The sequence below is a fragment of the Magallana gigas genome, chromosome 6 (genome assembly GCF_963853765.1).
Source record: "Magallana gigas chromosome 6, xbMagGiga1.1, whole genome shotgun sequence".
Taxonomy (NCBI): Eukaryota; Metazoa; Mollusca; class Bivalvia; order Ostreida; family Ostreidae; genus Magallana; species Magallana gigas.
The window spans coordinates 38,505,543-38,527,143 of record NC_088858.1 but is presented as its reverse complement, the minus strand read 5'-3'; the positions used below and the strand labels follow the sequence as shown (position 1 = coordinate 38,527,143).

The 21,601-nt window shown below is 34.5% G+C and overlaps 2 protein-coding genes across 3 annotated transcripts; one reads left to right on the top strand and one right to left on the bottom strand.

Annotated features, from left to right (window-relative positions):
* The first annotated feature begins 674 nt into the window (after window positions 1-674).
* On the top strand, window positions 675-5,100 carry LOC136275981 (enolase-phosphatase E1-like). Its single transcript, XM_066086473.1, has 2 exons — window positions 675-2,599; window positions 4,873-5,100. The coding sequence occupies exon 1, from the start codon at window positions 1,161-1,163 to the stop codon at window positions 2,538-2,540; it is 1,380 nt and encodes a 459-aa protein (XP_065942545.1). The 5' UTR covers window positions 675-1,160; the 3' UTR covers window positions 2,541-2,599; window positions 4,873-5,100.
* Window positions 5,101-16,926: 11,826 nt separating this feature from the next.
* LOC105340414 (dehydrogenase/reductase SDR family member 7) lies at window positions 16,927-21,471 on the bottom strand. 2 transcript variants are annotated; one of them, XM_066088935.1, is made up of 9 exons: window positions 21,453-21,471; window positions 20,989-21,148; window positions 20,631-20,780; window positions 19,837-19,943; window positions 19,383-19,575; window positions 18,461-18,507; window positions 17,659-17,778; window positions 17,275-17,441; window positions 16,927-17,163 (listed from the first exon to the last, which is right to left on the bottom strand). In XM_066088935.1, the coding sequence occupies exons 2-9, from the start codon at window positions 21,113-21,115 to the stop codon at window positions 17,106-17,108; spliced, it is 969 nt and encodes a 322-aa protein (XP_065945007.1). In that variant the 5' UTR covers window positions 21,116-21,148; window positions 21,453-21,471; the 3' UTR covers window positions 16,927-17,105. The 2 variants fall into 2 exon arrangements, with proteins under 2 accessions (XP_065945007.1, XP_034323956.2); XM_034468065.2 differs by having other exon boundaries at window positions 21,387-21,453.
* Between the last annotated feature and the right edge of the window lie 130 nt (window positions 21,472-21,601).

Sequence of the window (21,601 nt, the reverse complement as noted above, 5' to 3'; positions counted from 1 at the left end):
ATCTACATACGAGCCAACAATTCAGTCATCTTACCATAGCAGGTTATTGTTTCGCTGCTTTATTTAAAAAAAAAAAGGATTTTAAAAAAGGCAACGCACCAAAAAAGACAGGAATATTAAAGTTTATCCCTAGCTTTTCGTGCTTGAGAAAAACTTTTATTGGTGTAAACTATTCCCATATCCTATTTTCAATGCAATAGTGAGACTTCATTGATGTTATTTTTCATTGACAAGTTTAAATCTGCACTTTAGATGACGCTCTATTTGTTTCCAAGGACACAGTGTTTGACCACCTACGTGAAACCAGAAGCATGTAATTTATGTAAAACATACAAAGACTTTTATCTGCAGCCATTGATTCACATCATCTGTTTTTGAACCACTATCAAATCACCGAGTCATCACATTGTCGTGAAATTTTATAACCCTTATGAATTATATTGGCTTTTTTTATCTCTTTCAGACAAAAACGCACCTTACAAATTATCGGCTTTTGGTTTTCATTTCATGCATATTGCATATACGGGGGGGGGTGTAGTTGGACTTTCCTTCGTATGTTTAAAGTAACATACTGAAGTCTGACCTTTAGAGCAAGATTTCAGTCATAAGCAAGCATTTTGAAAGAAGGAAGGGGAAAAAAAATAGAACTGTACAAATTAATTGCCGATCAATTCTTACGATATTATCTGAAGGCCCCCTGCTAAAAGAAGTCGTTTTTCGTTGACAGGAAATTAAAATTCCGACTTATGAGCAGTTTCCGTCGAAACATAGGATTTCTGGTGAATAAAACCCAATACCTTAATGACAGGATCGATGGAACTCAAAAGCGTCGTTTAATAGAGCAATAAAGATAGCCCCCGAAAGTAACGACTCTGGATAGAGGACTCTAGGTTTCTTACTTAGTTACAGTTTGTCAATATACGTCCAGAATATGATCATTGCCCTCGAAATCTAAACAAACATCATACACATCATATAACCATCAGACTATTGAACAGAAGTGCACAAGAGTCAGTCAATTGACTAAGTTTTATTGTCCCGTTTCCTGATGACTGACACATATTGAGCGGCTAGGAGTTCCTGCTACTTTACATTGGTTTTAACTTTTTGATTTAGTGATGCTCAAACAAGTATTTGCACCCGAGAAAGTGTTGTAAATCATGCTTCTGACTGGGGAAAGAAATGGTTATTGTTCAGATATGCATTCATTATTAGTGTTAGACCTAGGCAACGGAGTCCAACACAAGACAATGGCGCAGAGAAGTGTTCCAAGACCTAAGGGATCCCGGGCAACTCATGGTCTTGCTCACGGTTCTTTAGGATGCGCCGGGCGGTCGTGTAGACTTGGTTGTGCACGGTCAAACAGACAAAAACCTGGAAGGGATAAACCAAAAGTGATTGTCAATGACTTAAGCAAGACCAAGCGTCTACCCAAGCCCGACTGTTATTCTCTGAACAAAGATGTTCTGGAGAAAAAGGAATCAAACGCCGAGGCGGAGGCGTCTGTGACGAATTCAATTCTGGTGGAGGAGCCGTCAAGGAGTACTACCCCAGACAGTGTGATTAGTGGACTGTCTGATGACTCAGCGGCGTCAGAAGAACGTCAGAACACGTTACAATCTGTGGCGTCCTATCTAAGTATCGGATCCAAGGACCGCGGGACGCCATCAAGCAAACTCGAAAGTAGAACGGATGAAGAATTTGAAGATGAAAAACAGTCGGAAATCAGCACAGTCACCGGGGATGAGGTGTCCACGGAAACAAATTCGATCGGTGACGAAGAATCAACACAATTGGAATCCTCGGAACTCGAAAGCGAGAGGTTAACTGATACGAACGTTGATGAAACTGAAGAGGAGAACGACAAGAAATGTGTAACTAAATCAGCTTCTTTTATTACACCAAAAAAGGGTACCTGTAAGGTTGAATTCAAAGAAGATCTGCAGATAAATGGGGATGATTGCCCTTGTAAGCCTAATTATCGGCTGAGACGAATGAAAAGTTTCGACCCAACCTTAGAAAAATCTCAGACTTATCTTCATGGTCAGAATAAAAATTTCAGTCGCGCAAACACCTATTTAACCCCAGCTAGACCAGGTCTACAAAAACTCCAAATTAACTACACCCAAACCAATACTGAAAACAACCATCTTGTCATATTTGCAGATCTGATAAAGACATCTCATAAAAGAAGTATCCTTACAGAGGAGGCGATCAAAAATCTTGAAAGAAGACTTCGAATACGTCGCAATGACCCCAATAGAGCTACGTCATATTACGTTAACAAGGGCATCAAAGACCCGATACGGAGCAAGCAAAATAAAACCGTTCGGACTTTAGCGGAAAAAGACCAAGAAAGAAAAGATCGAATAGCTCAGGCGACTGAGGAGCTAAAACTGGGATACATTCCCACAGCCAGAAAGGTGAAACCAGTATCAGTTGAGGAAATGAAATTGATACGACAGTGTTCATATCTGAGAATCGACCCCAAACTCCAGAGGCGGGAATCTGCAGACGACATCCCAGAAGTGGGAAGTTAGCCACTCGTTCTCTAGGACGATAAACGTCGGAACACATAAAAACCTCAAGTGCTCCACAGGTAAAGTCTTTAAATTGTGGTTTCATTGATATTGCCTTTTCAGCAGTGGTTTATCACCAACATATTTCATATTCGAGAATCCATTTTCTCAAGTCCCCGAAAGCGATAAAATATTGCCGTTCTTATCGTGATTATATTTACATCAATCTTTTGTTTTGACAGGAAAATCGATGAAATATTAAAAACTGAATTGTTTTCATAATAATTTATTATGTTGTTTCAATAATGCGTACGTTTTACAACAATGGCACATTGATTTCAATCAAAATTTTAATATACATGCATGCAAGCTTGGTTTTTCATCCATTGCGAAACTATCTATGGTAATAAAAATATACTTAGTTATTGAAATGTTCACTAATACAAGGAAATTCACGATATTCAAAGCATCATTTAAGAACACAATAGTACAATGATTGTGTAAAAAGTAAAAGAAAAAAAAACCTTATTCAGCATGAAGATTGCGACAGAAAAAAAATCCTTCACATTCTAAAATATTATATATAGTACCGATGTATCTTACAACTTATAAAAGAAACTCTTTTATAACATACAAATTAAATATAAAAACTATTGATATGTATTTATAAATAATTATGAGTGAAATATAAAATAAACAGTAGACATTTATATAATCATCTGCCTTTATTCTGTGTCTATAGGCGAGAACTTTTGACACAACATTAAATGCTTTTGTGTGATTTTTTTTTCAATGAAGATTTTAACATTGAATACTTTGAAGTTGACAAGAAAATTAAAGTTTCAAAATCTACGCTTGCTCTAAATATAGCTAGCTATTAAAAGTATTTAAAAGTAAATCAAATAAGAAATATACATGTTGAGTATAAACGTATCTCTCTTGTATGCCTGTGAAACTTATGGCACAATGGCGGTATATGAAAGCAGACAAAATATAAGGTCACTTACAGAGAGTTAAATGGCCGAAGTGTCAACACAGATCAGAGAGATTGAGAATATTTGTAGAGAAATAACCCCCTTCTTCGACTTCTCTGTACAATACGGAAAAAAATGGTAATACGGCGAGCAAATCTTGTTGAAGGATTTAAAGTACAGTGATAGTTATCTACATACTTAAGGTAGTAAACAAAAAAAAACAAGCAATCCCTGTTACGAAACTTCTTCTGGCGACCATAATAATGAAACTTTAAACAAAAAGACAGAGATTTGTGACACTATAGGGGTACTTCAAAAATTAGCATTATGTAAAATGGCCACATTCCAAAATGATTGTGTGACAAAATCCTTAATCCCCGCGAAGGTACTTTTAACCAGACGATCTGCCTTAAATAAGACCCCAATTCTCACGCCGAAACATTGGCCCGTTTATGCAGAAGTGCAATGACCCCTTAAGGTATAGCCAATTCATTATTGCAGGTGCCTATTGTTATAGTATCAGAGATGAGACAAGGTGTTTATCAAAATACTTTTGTCTCGGCCCGCCGATGTATATTCCTATATGTTTGCGTATCATAGTTTGCTACTAAGGGCGAATATGTTTTCAAAAATTAAAATGTTTTATTATGAGGTTCCTACAAGAGCAATAGTGAACATTGATAAACAACATTAGTGCCAATAAGAACTCTGAACTACAGTCAATTAGTGGCAATGGGCACTGTCCTCTCACTCTATTGCTAAAGTAATTTAATAATATTCTTACATGAAAGCGAGCGTGTTAAAATCTCCGAGTAACTCGCAAGCAAAGAACTGTCGAACCATTTGGACTCTAATACCCTATTGAATGAGTTTTCAACTCTTGAATAAATGGCTTTGAAGCACCTTTAATTGCACCTTCCAGACTTATGAAATAATGTTCACGCGATTAAGAAATGATTAACTTTTCAAGTTTTAGTTATCCCCGTTGTTTCCAAGGAAAAGGTTAAAGAAGGTGAGCTGAATCTTCTTTTAGAACACACTTCATCCAATAAATTCTCCCTGAAAGACACAGATTTACGAATCGTAGGTCTTGGCGCAACTGGCAGACGATAGGAAAATCTTGTCTCTGTCGTCTGCTTGTCTTTGGCACAAGATGGTGATTCTCCTTCAAGAGAGCCTGAGTTGCGTCCGGACTTCAAGATAGGTCTTAGTTCTGAATGGCAAGATCGTGTCTTTGGAGACGGTGTTTTCTCCGAAGAAATGGGAGTCTTGTTATTCGGAACACTTTCTGATCTGCTATCTTTTTTGCAAATCATATAGGACGAACATTTTTTGGTATCGTTTGTAACTTTCTTCTCACAAGAAGTCTTTTCTTTCAGGGGATGCATGTTCACATGGTTGGTCCCGTTCAACCCAGAGTCGACGCTTCCTCGCCGCGTAAAGCGCCTTCCACCATCTCCCATCCCGTTCCTCCATCTAGAATTGGTCACACAATGTGTCGGTTTGTCCATTATCATGAACCCTCCGCCAATCTTCTCCAGATATTTCATCTCCTTAGCGCTATTCAAGATCAGGAGAAAAACTTCAAACACCCATCACGTCGATAATACGGTATAAAAAAATCAAACTCGCTTCATCCTCTTCTAATCCAGCACCTTTTCATTCCGTTGCTATTGTTCAGTGCATCGACATCTCGGAGGTATAAAGCAAAGGAATGAGAAATCGATAACAGTAGTACTGTCCTGCAATCCCACAACGTGCGGTAAGCTGCGAGGATACTCCGAAAGTGCCAATAACTAAAGGATATTTAACCGAGCGGGGTTTTATACGCCAAGAGGAGTCCGCTTCGACGCGCTCGCTAATACTTACACAAATCAGAAATCCTGAATAAACTGTTGTGTGTTTCCGAATTATTGATCAGCTTAATGTTTGATTTAAATCTATATATCAGATTGGTCAGGAATATTAATGTCATTACGAAGTCATAATTTGCACATGCGGCTGTGGGTTGTTGGCTAGATATGGTGTATATTTATATATACCTGTCAGTCAAAGCACCTGTAATGTTATCTACATTTCATTCAAAGGTTTGGTAAATAAACAGCGTATCAATTGGACATCACAGACAACCATTTTCGTTTTATTAATATCTTGAACCGTTTTTGTTCGCCAGGCAGTACCCTGTGTTGACGCACGATTACCTATCAAGAAAACAAGATATTCGGAAAAGGGTTGAATTAGAGTGTTTAAATAGTTAAATGCCTTTAGATAGCAATTTCAATATTATCTCCTTTTCACACGAAAAATCAACATTTATTGCAGTATTAATGATAAAATAACAGGAAAACCCTAACGCAAGTTCAGGAGGCGCCGACGTCAGGGCACAGAACAGGTGCCCGTTTGATATTCCCATGATGGAAATACTATAGGGGGTGTTGCCATCTCCAGTGTGGTCTATTCAATACATTAATGTTCAAGTGGTTACTTTGCTGTTAAATCAACACCCACCAAACGACATGAGGTGCATAAGGATGCAGCGCAATGTGCGACAATGATAACAATACGAGATAACGTGAGGGAACTATTCAGTCGCCACAAAGTGTCAAAATAACGTAAAATTTAAGCCGCTTTTTAAAAAAAAATTAAAATCAGGGTCTTGTACAAAGAAAGCCACCATGCTTTTTCATCAGTTCACATAAGTAACAGAGTCAAAGGAAGGCTTGGCGTGAAGCTGATTTGCAATACCTTCTGGGAAAGAAACGAATCGAATGATCGAGTCCGCTTTGCTAACAATCAGACGACACTTAATCTATGCGAGCTGATTGTTTGATAGCAAACCTGTATCTAATTTCGTTGCGAAGTTAAATTAAATGACATGGGTGGTTATAGCTAGTTGGGTATAAATCAGGAAGCACTGGGGTGCTAAACTGCTGAACAATGGCCTGATAATACTATCTGTTACGTAAAGACAATATTGGTTCCTTCAGACAAGATTGATCATTACTTATAGAGAGCTTCTTAAGGCAAACAAGAATATTATGTTCTGAGAAAATCGGAACAAATGATTACCACGTTGATAGTACGAAATGATTAAGGATTTCGGAGAATGAAATATTTTGGAGATAAAGTTTTTGAGTCTTATGGCCAGTTACCTTCAAGATCCACACATGGAATCCATTTTACATGCTAGGGTTGTTCATGTGAGAGAAATCGCAGACGTAAAAATATACTGAAAACACGCATGACTAGGAATTTCGTATGTCATTGATCTATCAAATTCAGAATGTATATGTTCATTGAAATTCATCAAAGCTAAAGAAGATATAAAAAACATGCCTTTTAATTTCCTTGTATTTTTTTCTGGTGTTAAGTATTGAATATAAACTATCCGTCCCTCCATGTATGTCTTTGTACATCGTTTATTTATGGACATAAATAACCGACACATGAAAGCAAAATTAAACACATCTTTCAAATGAAAGAATAAAATTTATCTTGAAAAGCAAATTAACTCCAGACGAATAGAACTTACTAGCTGACTTATGAAAAAGAATGGCTAAGCATTCCAAACAGAATTCAAAACATTGCTGTTACCAGTAGGATATTTACTTACATGTTTATATGACATAACGAATAAATCTATTATTTTCACTTGATTTATCCAAAGAAGTTCCACATTTATGACAGTATTGTGCGCTTTTTATAAATATTTTGTTGATTTCCGCGAGCAATCGATTTTTTTTCTTCAATATATGGAATCTTTTTTCGATACTAAGACAGCAAATTGATAGAAAAAAATAATTTAGAGCTGTTACGAAATTCACATCGACAATTCTGTAAATATTACATGTATGACATTTGTAAATACATAGCTAATTCAATATCTTTTTTAATTATTTTCATTGTTGATGACAAACACAATAATCGGCGATAAAAATGACTAATTTAAACAGATACACAAGCTAACATAACAGCTTTGTGTATCTTTATTCAGAAGTACTCATAGCATTGTCATAAATTGATCTTTACTAGAAAAGCTTTTACTCAACATTAAAATGTGTTAAATAATTGCTGAGTATGGCCTAATCACAACCCTCCAATATTGCGTATTCTTTCGTACGGAAACAATCACAACGAAAATAAGCATCCTGCACCTTTTTCAGAGAGCGTTCATATTTCTGTACTTTTCTGTTGACTTTCTAGTATTCTATTTGACTTAAAGGTACCGAAATTGAGGATTTTGTATTTTGGTTGCATTTTGTATGTTTGTTTTTAAGAAGATGGGTAGATAAGGCGTGTAAAATGCCCATACACGATCGAACAAGCTACTGAAAAATTAAAATATCAATAAATCTGATACTTTAAAAATCATTTAAACAATATATATTTAACATATCATTGATTTTTAACCTATAAATGTGTTCAATACTTGGAATATGTTGACTCAAACAGGCGTATACGTATCAAAACCTGCAAATACAGTCATTTTTTAGAACTTCAAGGCATTTTCTTTTATAGAGTGGGTCTAAGCTCCATATTTTTCTCATAGTCTAAATAAGGTCCATTGGAAAACAAACCGATTTCAATCAACAAAAAAATGGACAGATGACCCACTATACATTAAAATTATTATTTTGTATCCCAACAATTGAACGTTTTGAAAAAATAATACAAGTCCGTAAATTCGTGGTCAAAGTCACCCATAATATTTTAACAACCTACTTTGTTGTGTCTGAAATAGCTCAGTGGTTAGAATACCTAACATAAGTTACCTTATATATCTAGGGTTTTTATGTTATGGGTTCGATACCACAAAAATTTCATGCAATATTTTTTTTTCTTATCTTTTGTTAAATATAATAAAAACTGAATAAAGTTAGAAATTGTGCTTTTGTAAACTTGTATAATAATATATTTGAATAGATTTAGTTGAAAAGAAATAAATTCAATATTGTATTTTACAACTAAACTGAATGTGCGTTTGCGACATCTTATTCCCCCATCTTCAAATTTTGATTTTGGTTTTCTAAGGGGGTTGGGGATTAAAGAGGAGGACTGGATGGTCGAGGTCATTTCTAAACTGTATTGATCTCCTTTAACAGAAAAGCTCCTTATACAGATACAGGAAAATACTCGAATTCAAGTGCTAAAATTTGAAGAGTTTCTCTCTAAATACGTATAATAATCTGAACCTTAACAAATCATATCTAAAAATTCCAGGTAGATCTGACGAGTAATTCGACCGCCATATTATACTAGTAGATGGTTTGGGTTTTTCCTCTAATCACGTATCAACATTGACAGTGCACTATAGTTTGCATGATAGAATCCGAGAGCATACGTACTTAGAATATAGACTTTGTCATCTGGTGATAGGATCGACGCGATGAAAATCTATTCCACATCATCTTTTTCAACTGTACGCCTAGGGATGGGTCTTTAAAATTAATCCGGGTTCGAATTACGTAAATTTCAATATTAAACGCTGGCGTGATAGGACCCCATTCGATAGGTTTAATTTCTTCCGAGACCCTCCCTTTACATTGAATGTTAATGTTTTTTCTAAACCAATATCAGGGAATTTGATCCAGTAAAACTCTCCCTTTACCCCACTTGTCTATATATTTTGTCAACTTTTACTTCGAAGAAGTGCCGACCCCGAATCCTATACGAACCAATTAATTGGGTGTCAGCGATTGAAATTCTTCCAAATCAAAGTCTTAGAGTGCTGTTTTTTTTGTGGGGTTTTTTCTTATCACAGATTTTTCACCCTAATGACAATAGGTTGCAAAATGACATTTTAAAATACCTATCGGGCGGGTTACTCATTTATCAGTGCAAAATTCCTTACCAATATAAATAATTTTGTAAACACCTTCGATTTTTGAAATCGAGACGATAATCTGATTCCTAATTGAATGGTATTGTCGCGTGTGGCTATTCTTCTCATCCTTTTAACAGTTAATATTTACATTCTACTGTGTTTTTCCATTAAATTCCGTGATGTTTAAATGCCTCTAAATGCAACACCTATTCACTGCGTATGAATTTACATGTAATTTACATAAGTAGTTCTCAAACAGTGATTTCTATGTAATCGGTTAAAAAATGTATTTCATAAATGTTGTCAAAACACCATGTTTTATAATTATTCAACAAAACAGTTGACTTTATTGTTAAAAGCAACATTTCGATAGTTATTTTTCATGGATTATATTTTCATGCTCGTCGATCTCATCTCAACGGTCTCTGTGAAAACCAGTTTAAACCGGTATTACAAATCAGCTGTTCTTGCTGTTACTAATTTACTCCCTCCGTGGTCTTCACTTTATATCGATTTATTTCAGTAAACAATTGATTTCTTCAGTAAGGGAATGTAAATATAAGCATTAAATGATTTATTTTTGACGTCGTCGTGTCAATAACTGCCGTCAGTGAGCAGACAAATTATCATAACGCGCTAACGCGCGTTATTCAATTTGTCTGCTCACCTGACGGCAGTTATTGACACGACGACGTCAAAAATAAATCATTCAATGCTATAATAAGTCACTGGCTCTATGAAAATGCTATGACAATACTGCATAAGATCTATACTTTTGATGTAAAATAAAGGCTGATGTACCCATTCACATTACTAGATAAACTCTACAATACATCACAAGATCAGCGATTACTTATCATAACTAAATTCAGCAAAGGGAACAAACATCGCATTTCTCTTCGCGTCGAAAGCAAGGGAGCACTGAGGTTAAAGATACATGAGCAACTCAAAACAGAAAATTCCAGTGTACCATACTTGTTTAGTGTATATTTCGTATTCGATTTCTTACTATGCCCATGCAGTAATTTACAATATATATAATTGTATGAAAAGGGATAGTTCGAGTGGAATTCCTGGTAAAATATCATTACTATACAACACAGCTAGACTCCAAGTCTAGATTTCTTTGTAAACATGCCCTTACTGACTTCTAAGGTATATAAAGTTGGCACTCAAAAGTTTATGATCATCTTCAGAGTTTATACAAACTTTAAAATTCTCTGTTTTTCATGTACACATTCACTATCCGACTGGTATCAGAATTCCCGAATATAAATATATATATGACCGAAGTACTTGAAAATTATATTATGATATAACTCCATAAAGCGATTACCAAAAACAAAGACAGTCTACAGTTCGAGTGTTTCCACAAACAACATCACACACCCATGTTTATTTTACAGATCGTAGTCCTACAATGGAGAAGTTTATCGACTAAGTATATCTTCTCAAGGAGGGCTTGGTAGATAGAGATAGTAGACCCTTGACGTAATCAGAGCTTTATTTTACTCGGAGTTCGTTGACCACTGGCGCTTGTGTTGTTTTCTGTGTCAACATTTTGCATTATTGCATGATGTAGAATTAATGCTGTTGACATGGTTTATTGTGATACATAAAATTAACACAAAATGCTGACCCTCTGAAAACACTAGTATACGAAAACAAGTCGTAGTTATCATCACAGATATATATATATATATATATATATATATATATATATATATATATATATATTAAAGCCAATTAACTACTACCTTATTTCTGTAAGAAATAAATGATGAACAATAGGTTAGGATTTACGACTTTATTAGGAGTATTTATTATGCATTTATTTTTCGAACTGATCGGCAAAACAACCCAAACATTAGCATTTCATTATTTCCATGTTCACAGTACTCGCTAATAGTCCGAACGAAAATTAAAAATAATCACATCAACAAATTTATATTTTATAGTTATACTTATATGTTTACCGTTTTGGATTTATAAAATAAGTGTATGATCATTAATTCATAATTTAGAATATATAGCCTAGTGTTTTCAGGTTTGGAAGAGAAAACCCATACGATATACATGCTGCAGATATGCAGATTCATTATTCAAATCTCGGATACATTTGTTCACTTCACTTATTGATCGCTACAAAAGAAGAATTTAACTTTTATCCTTAATTCATTTCAATACTAGTATTTGATATCGATCATAAGATATATACAGGTTTTAAAACACAGTTTCACTTTTTATTTAACTCTTCTATGGCTGGATTTGAATTTTAAAACAGCTAGAATAGATCGTTTAGATAAATAAATATCTTCAATTGATATCCATTTTATCATGCATACCGTAAAAAGCGCAATACAAGTTTATGTAAATTGAACACATGTGATATAAACGTTTGTGGCATTTTTGATCAACTAGAATATAGCGTTTATCAAATAAATCATATTTTATTTCGATATTCATTTCATCGTACTGAAAAGAGCATACGTATTACGTGTAAAAGTAAATCTAAAATGTAATAAAGAAAAGAAATTTAAATAAGATTTTTCTGTTAAGCTTTCAATATATTTTACAGTAAGTTTAAAAAACACTTACGTAAAACATCTCTTTTTGCATAATTTATGGCTAAACTTCACAAAGACTGGATTTGTAGATGCTATAAACTTGGGTAGTTTAAAGCTCATTTTGTTGCTATTGAAATCTGCTTTGATGTTTGCACAATATTATGTGCTCTAAGACAGCAGACTTTCCCCAGAGAGAGAGAGAGAGAGAGAGAGAGAGAGAGAGAGAGAGAGAGAGAGAGTCGGCGGGGGGGGGGATGGAGGTCTGAAATAGTTATATGATAAATTAAAATTTGATAACTTGTCAAGTGAACAAAAAAGTTTACTAAATATGATGATAAATTTAATCTCGTTAAATACAATCTCCTTTACTTCTCAAAGAGGATATCATTATTACATATGTGTGAAATTTAGATAACTTTAAAAAAGAGATCTACCATCGTCTGTCAGACATGTCCAAATAATCGTGTTCTTTGGACTATTCTGGCAGATATGGTGTGAGGTATTTAAAACGAAGTACTGTGACATTTTGTATTCAGTCCTCCCCAATTAACACCTTGTGAACTTTTCAACGAATTTGATTGAAAATCCTTATTTAGAGGTTCTACATTTTGATGCCCTCTCTCTCTCTCTCTCTCTCTCTCTCTCTCTCTCTCTCTCTCTCTTTTTTGTGTGTGTCAAGATCGTACAGATTAATTCCGTCATTTATCATAAATATACGTTTAGATATTTTTTAAATGGATATAGAAATCATATTTTTTTCTATTAATTTGATCTATTGAGGAAATTTCAAGTCCTAGAACCGTGGTGAAGATTCCATTTTTGTCATTTTCAATGTGAGCTGCCAAGACAGAAAATCATTCTTTCAGGATAGTTAAACGAAGGCTTGTTGTTTGCTGCATCTGTTTACACTTTGTTTTTGTTTGTTTGTTGCTATATGTTTTCACTATTCACTAAAATGATCTTTTATAATTGCTATGAAAGAAGCACGTGTATTCTATCACCCTGAAGAGTCCAAGGCCATTTGTATTCTAATTGATTATGACTTTCCGATGGAAATAAAATGTTTCTCTGGTACAAAACAGCAAGTCATCTCTAAAAGGAAGAACTTTCCGTATTCTATAGATTCACTGGGAGGCAAAATATTAATGGGCAAAATATTGATAGAGTATTCAATAACATATAGCAAAACAGGATTCGCATATCATATCGAAATCGGCTTTTTATTTGTTCCAAATTTTATTTCATTGAATACCGACAATGACTTTTTGTCACGTCAAAATAATTGTGATCAAATTTCCTATGCTGAAAATAGATTTTAAAAAATCAAATAAAATGACACGGATTAATGATGCATAAACATGCCACCCGGTATTTGTTCCCATCCAGGGGGCGCTGAAACGGAACATCTGTCACCGCCCTTTTATTAAACCATATCAAGGTTGGGAAAATAATGAGCCAAATGCATCACAATGGGAGAAATTTAAAGTTCACCATTTATTTTTAAACACTGCTTTTTTGTTATTCCTTGATTATTAAAAGATACACAAATGCACTCTATGAAGACTAAAAAATAATGTTGGAAATCACAAGATCACACTACAATCACAATGTAATTAATTTCAACGAAATGCGCGAAAGGACTGTCCCATCCACCGACCGTTTCTCTCTCTCTCTCTCTCTCTCTCTCTCTCTCTCTCTCTCTCTCTCTCTCTCTCTCTCTCAAAAGCCTTTCCTGAACAATAGTAATCCTTAAATAAACAAATTTGCCCTAATTATGTAAAGATATTTACAACGTAAAAATAGAACAAAGTCTATAGAAATCTGCGTTGATCAAAACGTCTTTTTTCTGTACTTAAATTCTTTATCTACAAATAAAGCCCGGTATACTGACATTCTACATAATTTATTGAAACCCTATACTTAAATTAGCAGTAGCTTGCATGTTGCATAGTATAAAAAGACATATTTCCGTATGACATTATCATCCAATATAAATGCTTGATTTCCATTTGAATAGAGCCATGAGGAAGATTTTACACAAAGAAGTCCCCAGAGACTATCTCATTATCCAGAAAAGTGCACAAAACTCTTGCTTATTGATCTGAAATGATTTATTAACTATAAAAAAGTAAAGTATGTTTTCTATAGACAGTTGCTTGAATTTACATGTGAATTGCGAAAATAAATAATGCAATACTCCATCATTATTTTCTTTTATCTATTTACAATATCAATAATTACAGTTCAATACAGTACACCAGTAATTGTCATTTTGGTGCTTAACAACTAATACGTTCTGAACAAAATGTCCTTTGTCCTCAAGTACTTAAAATAAGTACTAGTACCAAATGAACACGATGCAATACAGGCACGTAGCATCGTTTTTGAAAGGGGGGGGGGGGGGGGGGGGCAGACTGATCCAAAATATTTTAACAAGCAAAAAAAAAAAAAAAAAAAAAAAAGGGAAATTTTAAGTTTCCCAAAATCTTCAAAAATCCTAATCGTGGGGGGGGGGGGGGGGGGGCTGGCGAACTATATAACTTTTATTTCACTCCTCATTTCCTTATTTTCATAACAATTTTTTACGTACTCCCAAAAAAGTGGGGGGCCAACTTCATGATCATTCCATTTTTTACATGTAAATTTTAAAAAAATTGGTTGCTGCGAGAAAAAAAGGGGGGGGGGGGGCCAGGCCCCCCCCCCCCCCTGATGCTACGTGCCTGCAATAGCTAAATAATTTTTTCTTTAATACCTGTTGTACTTTAATGACATTAACACGGTACTTCAACTGGTACTTCAATGACAGTAATGTGGTACCTAAAAATACCGGCATAAATTTATTCGACCTTCACCAGTTGTTCAAAGTGATGCAGTTATTTAACAAATACCTCGTTTACAGTTACATATATGTGGAAGTTTATCCGGTAACTCATTTACAGTTACATAATACTTTCACCAGTACATCGTTTACAGTTATACTTTACTGTAAGGTGGTACTTTCCCCGGTACCTCGTTCACAGTCATGTGGTACTTTCACCGTTTCCATCGCTGTGATACTTTCGTTATTTTTCCTTCTCTCTATTAGAAAGGGCTTCACAAGTTAACCATGACTATCCTTGATGGGACGCACCTACAGTTATATGGTGCCATTACTGGCACGTAATTTACACATATGTGGAACCTTTATTGGCACCTCATTTACAGATATGTGGAGCCTTTACTGGCATCTCGTTTAAGTTATATAGCACCTCATTTACAGTTATGTGGAGCCTTTACTGGCACCTCATTTACAGATATGTGGAGCCTTTACTGGCACCTCATTTACAGAAATGTGAGCTTTTACTGGTATCTCGTTTATAGAAATGTGGAGCTTTTACTGGCATCTCGTTTACAGTTATGTAGCAACTCATTTACAGTCATCTGGAGTCCTTACTGGCACCTCATTTACAGTTATGTCGAGCCTTTACCGGCATATCGTTTACAGTTATGATAAATTGTGCTTTTACAGACACTTCTGACACCTCATAAGACATTTACAGTTGTGTGGTGCCTTTATTGGCACCTCATTTACAGAATAGTTGGGGCTTTTACTGTCGTCTCAACTACAGTATTTTGGTGCCTTTACTTGCACCTTGTTTACATTTATGTGCTACCTCATATTCGGTTTCCGCTATGGAATTGACAGTGCTTATGCTGCCATTTGCTCATTGGTTTTTGTACGGGTTCTTTAGTGGTATTTATAGTGATGATGTAAAACATATACTGTTAAAACTTTCTTGTGCAGATATGTGGTACTTTAACGAGTTTCAAGTAGCAAATGGTACTTAAATGACAGTTGTGTAGTACTTCAGTGAGAGATAATTTTGTAGATTTCCATAATGTGTTACTACACTTACTGTACATAGCACGGTTCTTTAATTTGCTGCTGCTGTAGTTTTGTTCGAATTACTTACAATTTATTTGTTTATGAGGACGTCCACAACTGTTATATGATACTCTCATGACAGTAATATGAACTTTAATAACAGTTACGCAATACTTCAATGGCAGTAATATGAAACTGTAAAGCAATACCTCACCGACTTTTTCCTTGTTGTTTTATTATCTATTATGTTATAAGTGACTGACTGTTTTGTTGTATTACAATGACTGTAATGCCTTCATTAATGTATTCTCCTATGTTACAGTGATTTTAGTAAAAGAAAGGGCCCTCCTTTTTGGATAAATGAATAAAATCGAGGGCTGGTATAGAGCCAAGGTCACTTAAGATCAATAATATGGCATACTTATGCTATATGAATTGCAATGGCTTTTTTGGTACTTGTGTAGATTTGTAGCTACGTACTTCCTATTTAAATAAACAATAAAGTCAATTTTTAAAAAAAAAAGTCTTTCCAAAAATTGTTATTCAACAGCGTCGTGCAACGGGTTAGAACATTACCTACGAATCTGTATGTCACGAGCTTGAATCCCGGTGAAGCTTTTATCATTTTTAGATTTCCAAAAATTTTTTGAAGCATTTTTTAAAATAATATATTATTAAATTTGAAAATTCTAAACCAGTGAATATATTTTGATTTTAATATACTTTTACCAACATCAATATTGCTAAGTGCCCAATACCACTTTAAAATAATTGTTAAGTGATAGTTCATCGATTAAAATCAAAACTGTTACTGTAGTTTCATTATTCGTTGGCATTATTTTTTGTGGATTAGGATAAAAACATAATTTCAAGAATATGTAAATTAAAATGAATCACAAGAACCTGACATTATACATTTTTCTCATAATAAAAAATGTATACCCTCTAGGGGCTCTACCTAATATTATTAGATAGAAGGTATATATCTTCTTATTATGAGAAAAATATATAACGTCAGCTGCCTGTGCAATGAAATCATTGACAATTAGTATTGAATGAATATTGATGAAACACAGCATGTAGCATGGCATGGTTGCCATTTTACTCTATGATCATTAACATTAGATGCATGTACTCCTTTTACAAGCTTCAAGAAATAATAAACTAATATGCAGTATCTTGTATATATCACGTAAAAGAAACTTTATTTATGAAGCTTTTTGTTATATACAAAAAATTCAAATGCAATCATATCATTTAACAAAGTAATATCAACAATATATGGCACTGTGCATTTATTCAATTCAAACACAGAATAGAAAGTATTTCATATTTGGTATGGAAGCACTATAATTTTTAAACTTTTCCTTCACGTATCTTCTTCAACATTTTCAGTCCCATTCTTTTGGAACCTCTGAAATTATTGGTATGCTAGACTGATACTGCTATGTCAGATATCATATATTGCTGTTTTAATTGAGAGAGAGAGAGAGAGAGAGAGAGAGAGAGAGAGAGTTGTACTTACACCCTAGATAGGTTTGGGAAATACTGGAACATATATGTGAATAGTAACACAGGATTAAGAGCAATCCATGCTTCATCTAAACCGTTGGCAATGGCAAGGGCACATAGCTCTGCACATCTAGCAGTTGACATTCTCTTTTCAGATGATTCCATTTTCCCCTTCAATTCCTACAAACAAAAAAGAAAGAAAACATATTTTTGGTTTAAACAGATATCCTCATCTGCTGTCATTTCTTTTTGGTTTATTTATTTTCACCTCAACGTGTTGCTGCTACAATTTTTTTTTTACTTTCATCTATTGTATTACTCTTAAATTCAATAGTACTAAGTACATGTGTAACAGTGGGAATATGAGTGATTTTATAGAGTTATGCTTGTTCCATACCTCTCCAGCCTTGCCAGTGAAGGCTGTCTCCAGGAGATTGGAGAAGACTGGTCCGGGACAGAGAAGAGTGACCTTTATATTCCTGTCAGACATCTCTACACCCAGGGTAGAAAACCAGCCCTACAACAGGAAAACCTTACATTCAACACACAATATTCACATAGCCACTAAGGTAGAAAAAATTCTTCTCTGAGCCATAAGGGTGCATAAGGTCGGTGCTTATCCCTGGTTTCAGAGGTGCTAAGCGGATTAGAGTCATCGACTCCCCTGGATTAGACACCAGTCCATTGAAGGTTAACTCCCATCGTAATCCGGTATCCAATATCAGCTGGATGGACTGAGACGATGTTTATACAGTGCCTTGTCTAAGTGCACAACATCTCATGACCACAGCCGGGTTTAAATCAGCGACCTTTCGGTTACTGGCCTAACCACGCCTATAACCACTGAGCCATATGCTCCACAAGAGGGTAGAAAACCATCACATGAATATTGAACAAGGCTAAACACTTGTAAAACAAATTTAAAGCCAGTATAGAAAATCAACCCTACATTAGAAATACCGGTAGTTAACGTAACATGTACATACACCAGTAGTTTGTCACTGGTTAATACATTGATGTACATGTATCAATTTGATCAACTATAGAATATAGATTTGATTTTTTAAAGAAAAAGAGAACAATGATTATTACAAAAGAATATTCAAAATGGTAGTTGAAAATGATATGATAGTTATATTTCATGAAAGTAAAATACAGGTAGTGCAAGTGTAAAGAGAATTTCATCTTTCAAACATTACCTGTATAGCATGCTTGCTTCCTGTGTATGATGCTGAACTAGGAGCACCTAAACCAAATATAAATTTAAATCATTTTGATATGGAAAAGCTAATTATTCAAAGGGAACATAAATATTGACCCAATTTTGTTGTATTTAAAAATGATACTTTACACAATCTTAAATTAATTTTTCCAAAACCCCAACTCAACATCTAATCAATGGTAAAAAGCATAAAATACTTTTATTATGTGTAAAAAAACTGACACCATAAAATGGATATATTTTGAAGTTTTTTTTTTAATTATAAATAAAAAAAATTATGAAAATACCTTTTTAGAATTAAGTGCAATTAAATTCTTATAAATTTTTACAATATTTGAACGGAAGACGTAAAGTAATACAAGTACAATGTACAATGATTACTGACTAATACTTCAAGCTTTCAAGTTTTTTCATTTACCTGTAACTTCATATTGTTTCAAAAAAATAGTAAAAACAAATTGATTTTTTATAATATGTTGGATTCTATTACTTTATTACATACTCAAGGACAATACATATATATATATATATGTATATCCAAAGTTTCTGTGAATTTAAAAAAAAAAAAAGTATTCCATTATCATCACAGATTCGCTTGTACATAAGATGCCTACTTACAATGTTATGAATTTTTTTTGTGTAATTTAATTTCAGCAAAAACAAATTCTATAAATTTTTTAGTCATAAAACAGATCTCATTTCTGTGAAAACAATTCCATTTCAAAAAGAACTTCAATTCTTCTGAAAATCTATAAATTGATCAAACTATGAATATTGAAAACACAATCAGTGAAAAAAAGATACCCCCCACTCCCCACGCAAATATACCACATAACCTTTTTTCTCATCATTTAAGAAAAAAAATGAATCCGCTATTTTTCTGTGAGACCAGAACATACTGAGTTTTCCTGCAATACTGCTCATGACTGCAATGTGGCCTTCCTTCCTCTCCAACATATGAGGGAGCACTTGCTTAGTAAGGGAGAGAACTCCAAGAACATTTAGTTCAATCACCTCTCTGTCAATATCCAAAGAGGTTTCTTCAAACAAGGCACGCTGAGACCGGCCCGCGTTGTTTACAAGAATGTCAATCTAGAGGGAAAATTGCATGAATATATGTATGTAATAAAGCTATATATACAATATGTGTACAAATTTTTACAAATGATAAATTAACAAAAAACATACAGTGTTAGAACTTGCATATTAAAAATGCACTCAGTAATATTTGATAAAAAAACATTGTCATAAAACAGGGAGACTATTTATGACTAATAAAATCAATTTCAACAGCTTTGATAAATCAATGGTAGTGAAAAATTAACCTAAAATACAGAATCAAAAAATCCTAACCTTGCTGAAGTATTTCAAAACATCTTGAGTTGCAGAAGAATGTGTCTCAAATTTCAGAGCATCCAAAGGCAGCACCAAAATATCCTCTTCTTTAATGTTTCCATGCACTAGTACATAAATGTTAAATAAATTTAAAAAAAAACTATCCTACACATCATGAAGCCAGTATGGAAGTCCGATTGTTTTAAACTAAAATACAGAAGTACCAGTATAATACTGGAAGTACCAGAATATACTGGAAGGGAGAAATGATGATGGCCCAGACCAGGATTCAAACCCTGGGCTCCTGAATCTCCAGTTAGGTGCTCTCTACCAACTGAGCTACAAAACTGATCAGACCCAACTCAACACCACAGTAAACCCAAACTAAACCCCGGGTTGACTTTCAGGGTTTACTTTTTGAAAATTTGTGCTCAGTCAGCTGGGGTTTACTTTGGGTCCACTCAGGGTTTACATTGGGTTTACACGCGGTTTAAACATTGAAATGTGAAGCAGACCCTTCTTTCTTCTACCAGTTATTATCTTACTGCCTGTAATTCTCACCCCTTGTGTATTCCAAATACACACGTCTGCCTCAGGGGTCTACTTCTGATCGGGGTTCACTCTCTGGGTTTACTTTGCGTTTACGCTGGGTTTACTTGGGGTTTACTCTGGGTCTGCAATAGTATTTAAAACCCAGAGTAAACCCCAAAAGTAAACCCAGGGTTTACTTTCTGTTAGGTTGGATCTGATCTGTACTGTACCTGGCACAGAAGATCAAACCACTCTGACTGTCACACATATATAGAACTTACAAAGGCATTGTTTTTTAACTCTGTTCAGTTCCTGTTCTCTGCGAGCCGACAGACAAAGTTTACATCCTGCTTTCGCAAGCTCATATGCCAGACATTCACCAATTCCACTCGAAGCCCCTGTGATCCAAACAACTTTTCCTTTCAATGCACCTGAAAAGATTTGTACATTTCATTAAATGTTTGTAACAACAATCGACACAAGCAAGTAATTTTGCATTCCTCTCACTCTTAATACATCTCCCCTTTATATTAATGCGATGAGGCTGCGTGCTGGGGATTAGGTAAGTCAAGACTCCTATATACACAAAAAAAATAATAGTCCTATGACAAATTTGTTTTAAAAAATTAAAATGCTTACTTGGTTTCTTTCCAAATTTAGAAGCAAACTGTAGATAGAGGTCACAATCTCCCATCAAAATGAGGACAAGTAGTATGATGTAGGTAAACAAGATACCAAGAAAACAGTAGAATAGAAAGTCAAGCATCCTTCTTCAGCACTGCCTTGTCAAAGCTTCCCTCTAGTTAATAGACAGTGGTAAGAATTAGCTTGATGTATATATGAAATGTAGTTGAAACATATTTATTGGATGTTTATTGTAGACTGCACATTTGTAAATGCATCCACAGTCCAAAATCGGACTTTGTACTTATAATTTCCGAAAATCGCTTTAAATAGGGCCTATTGACTGAAATTGCAATACGTGTATTTGATGGATTATACATAATAACAAAATTAAGTTAGTATGCATTGCATGCCACTCAAGGAAACGTAGGTAACATGGCATAGAACTCTGAATATAATAAGACATATTTAAAGACAACCCTTCTTGTTATTCACAAACCGAAAGTCAAAAAGGTGGAACGTGGTAAAAGTAGGAATAAGTTGCAGCTTTCTAAATCCTATCAAATAGGCTAAGTAATTCAATTTTTAAAAAAATGAGTGTTTTGAATTGTAAGAGCATAGTTTATAA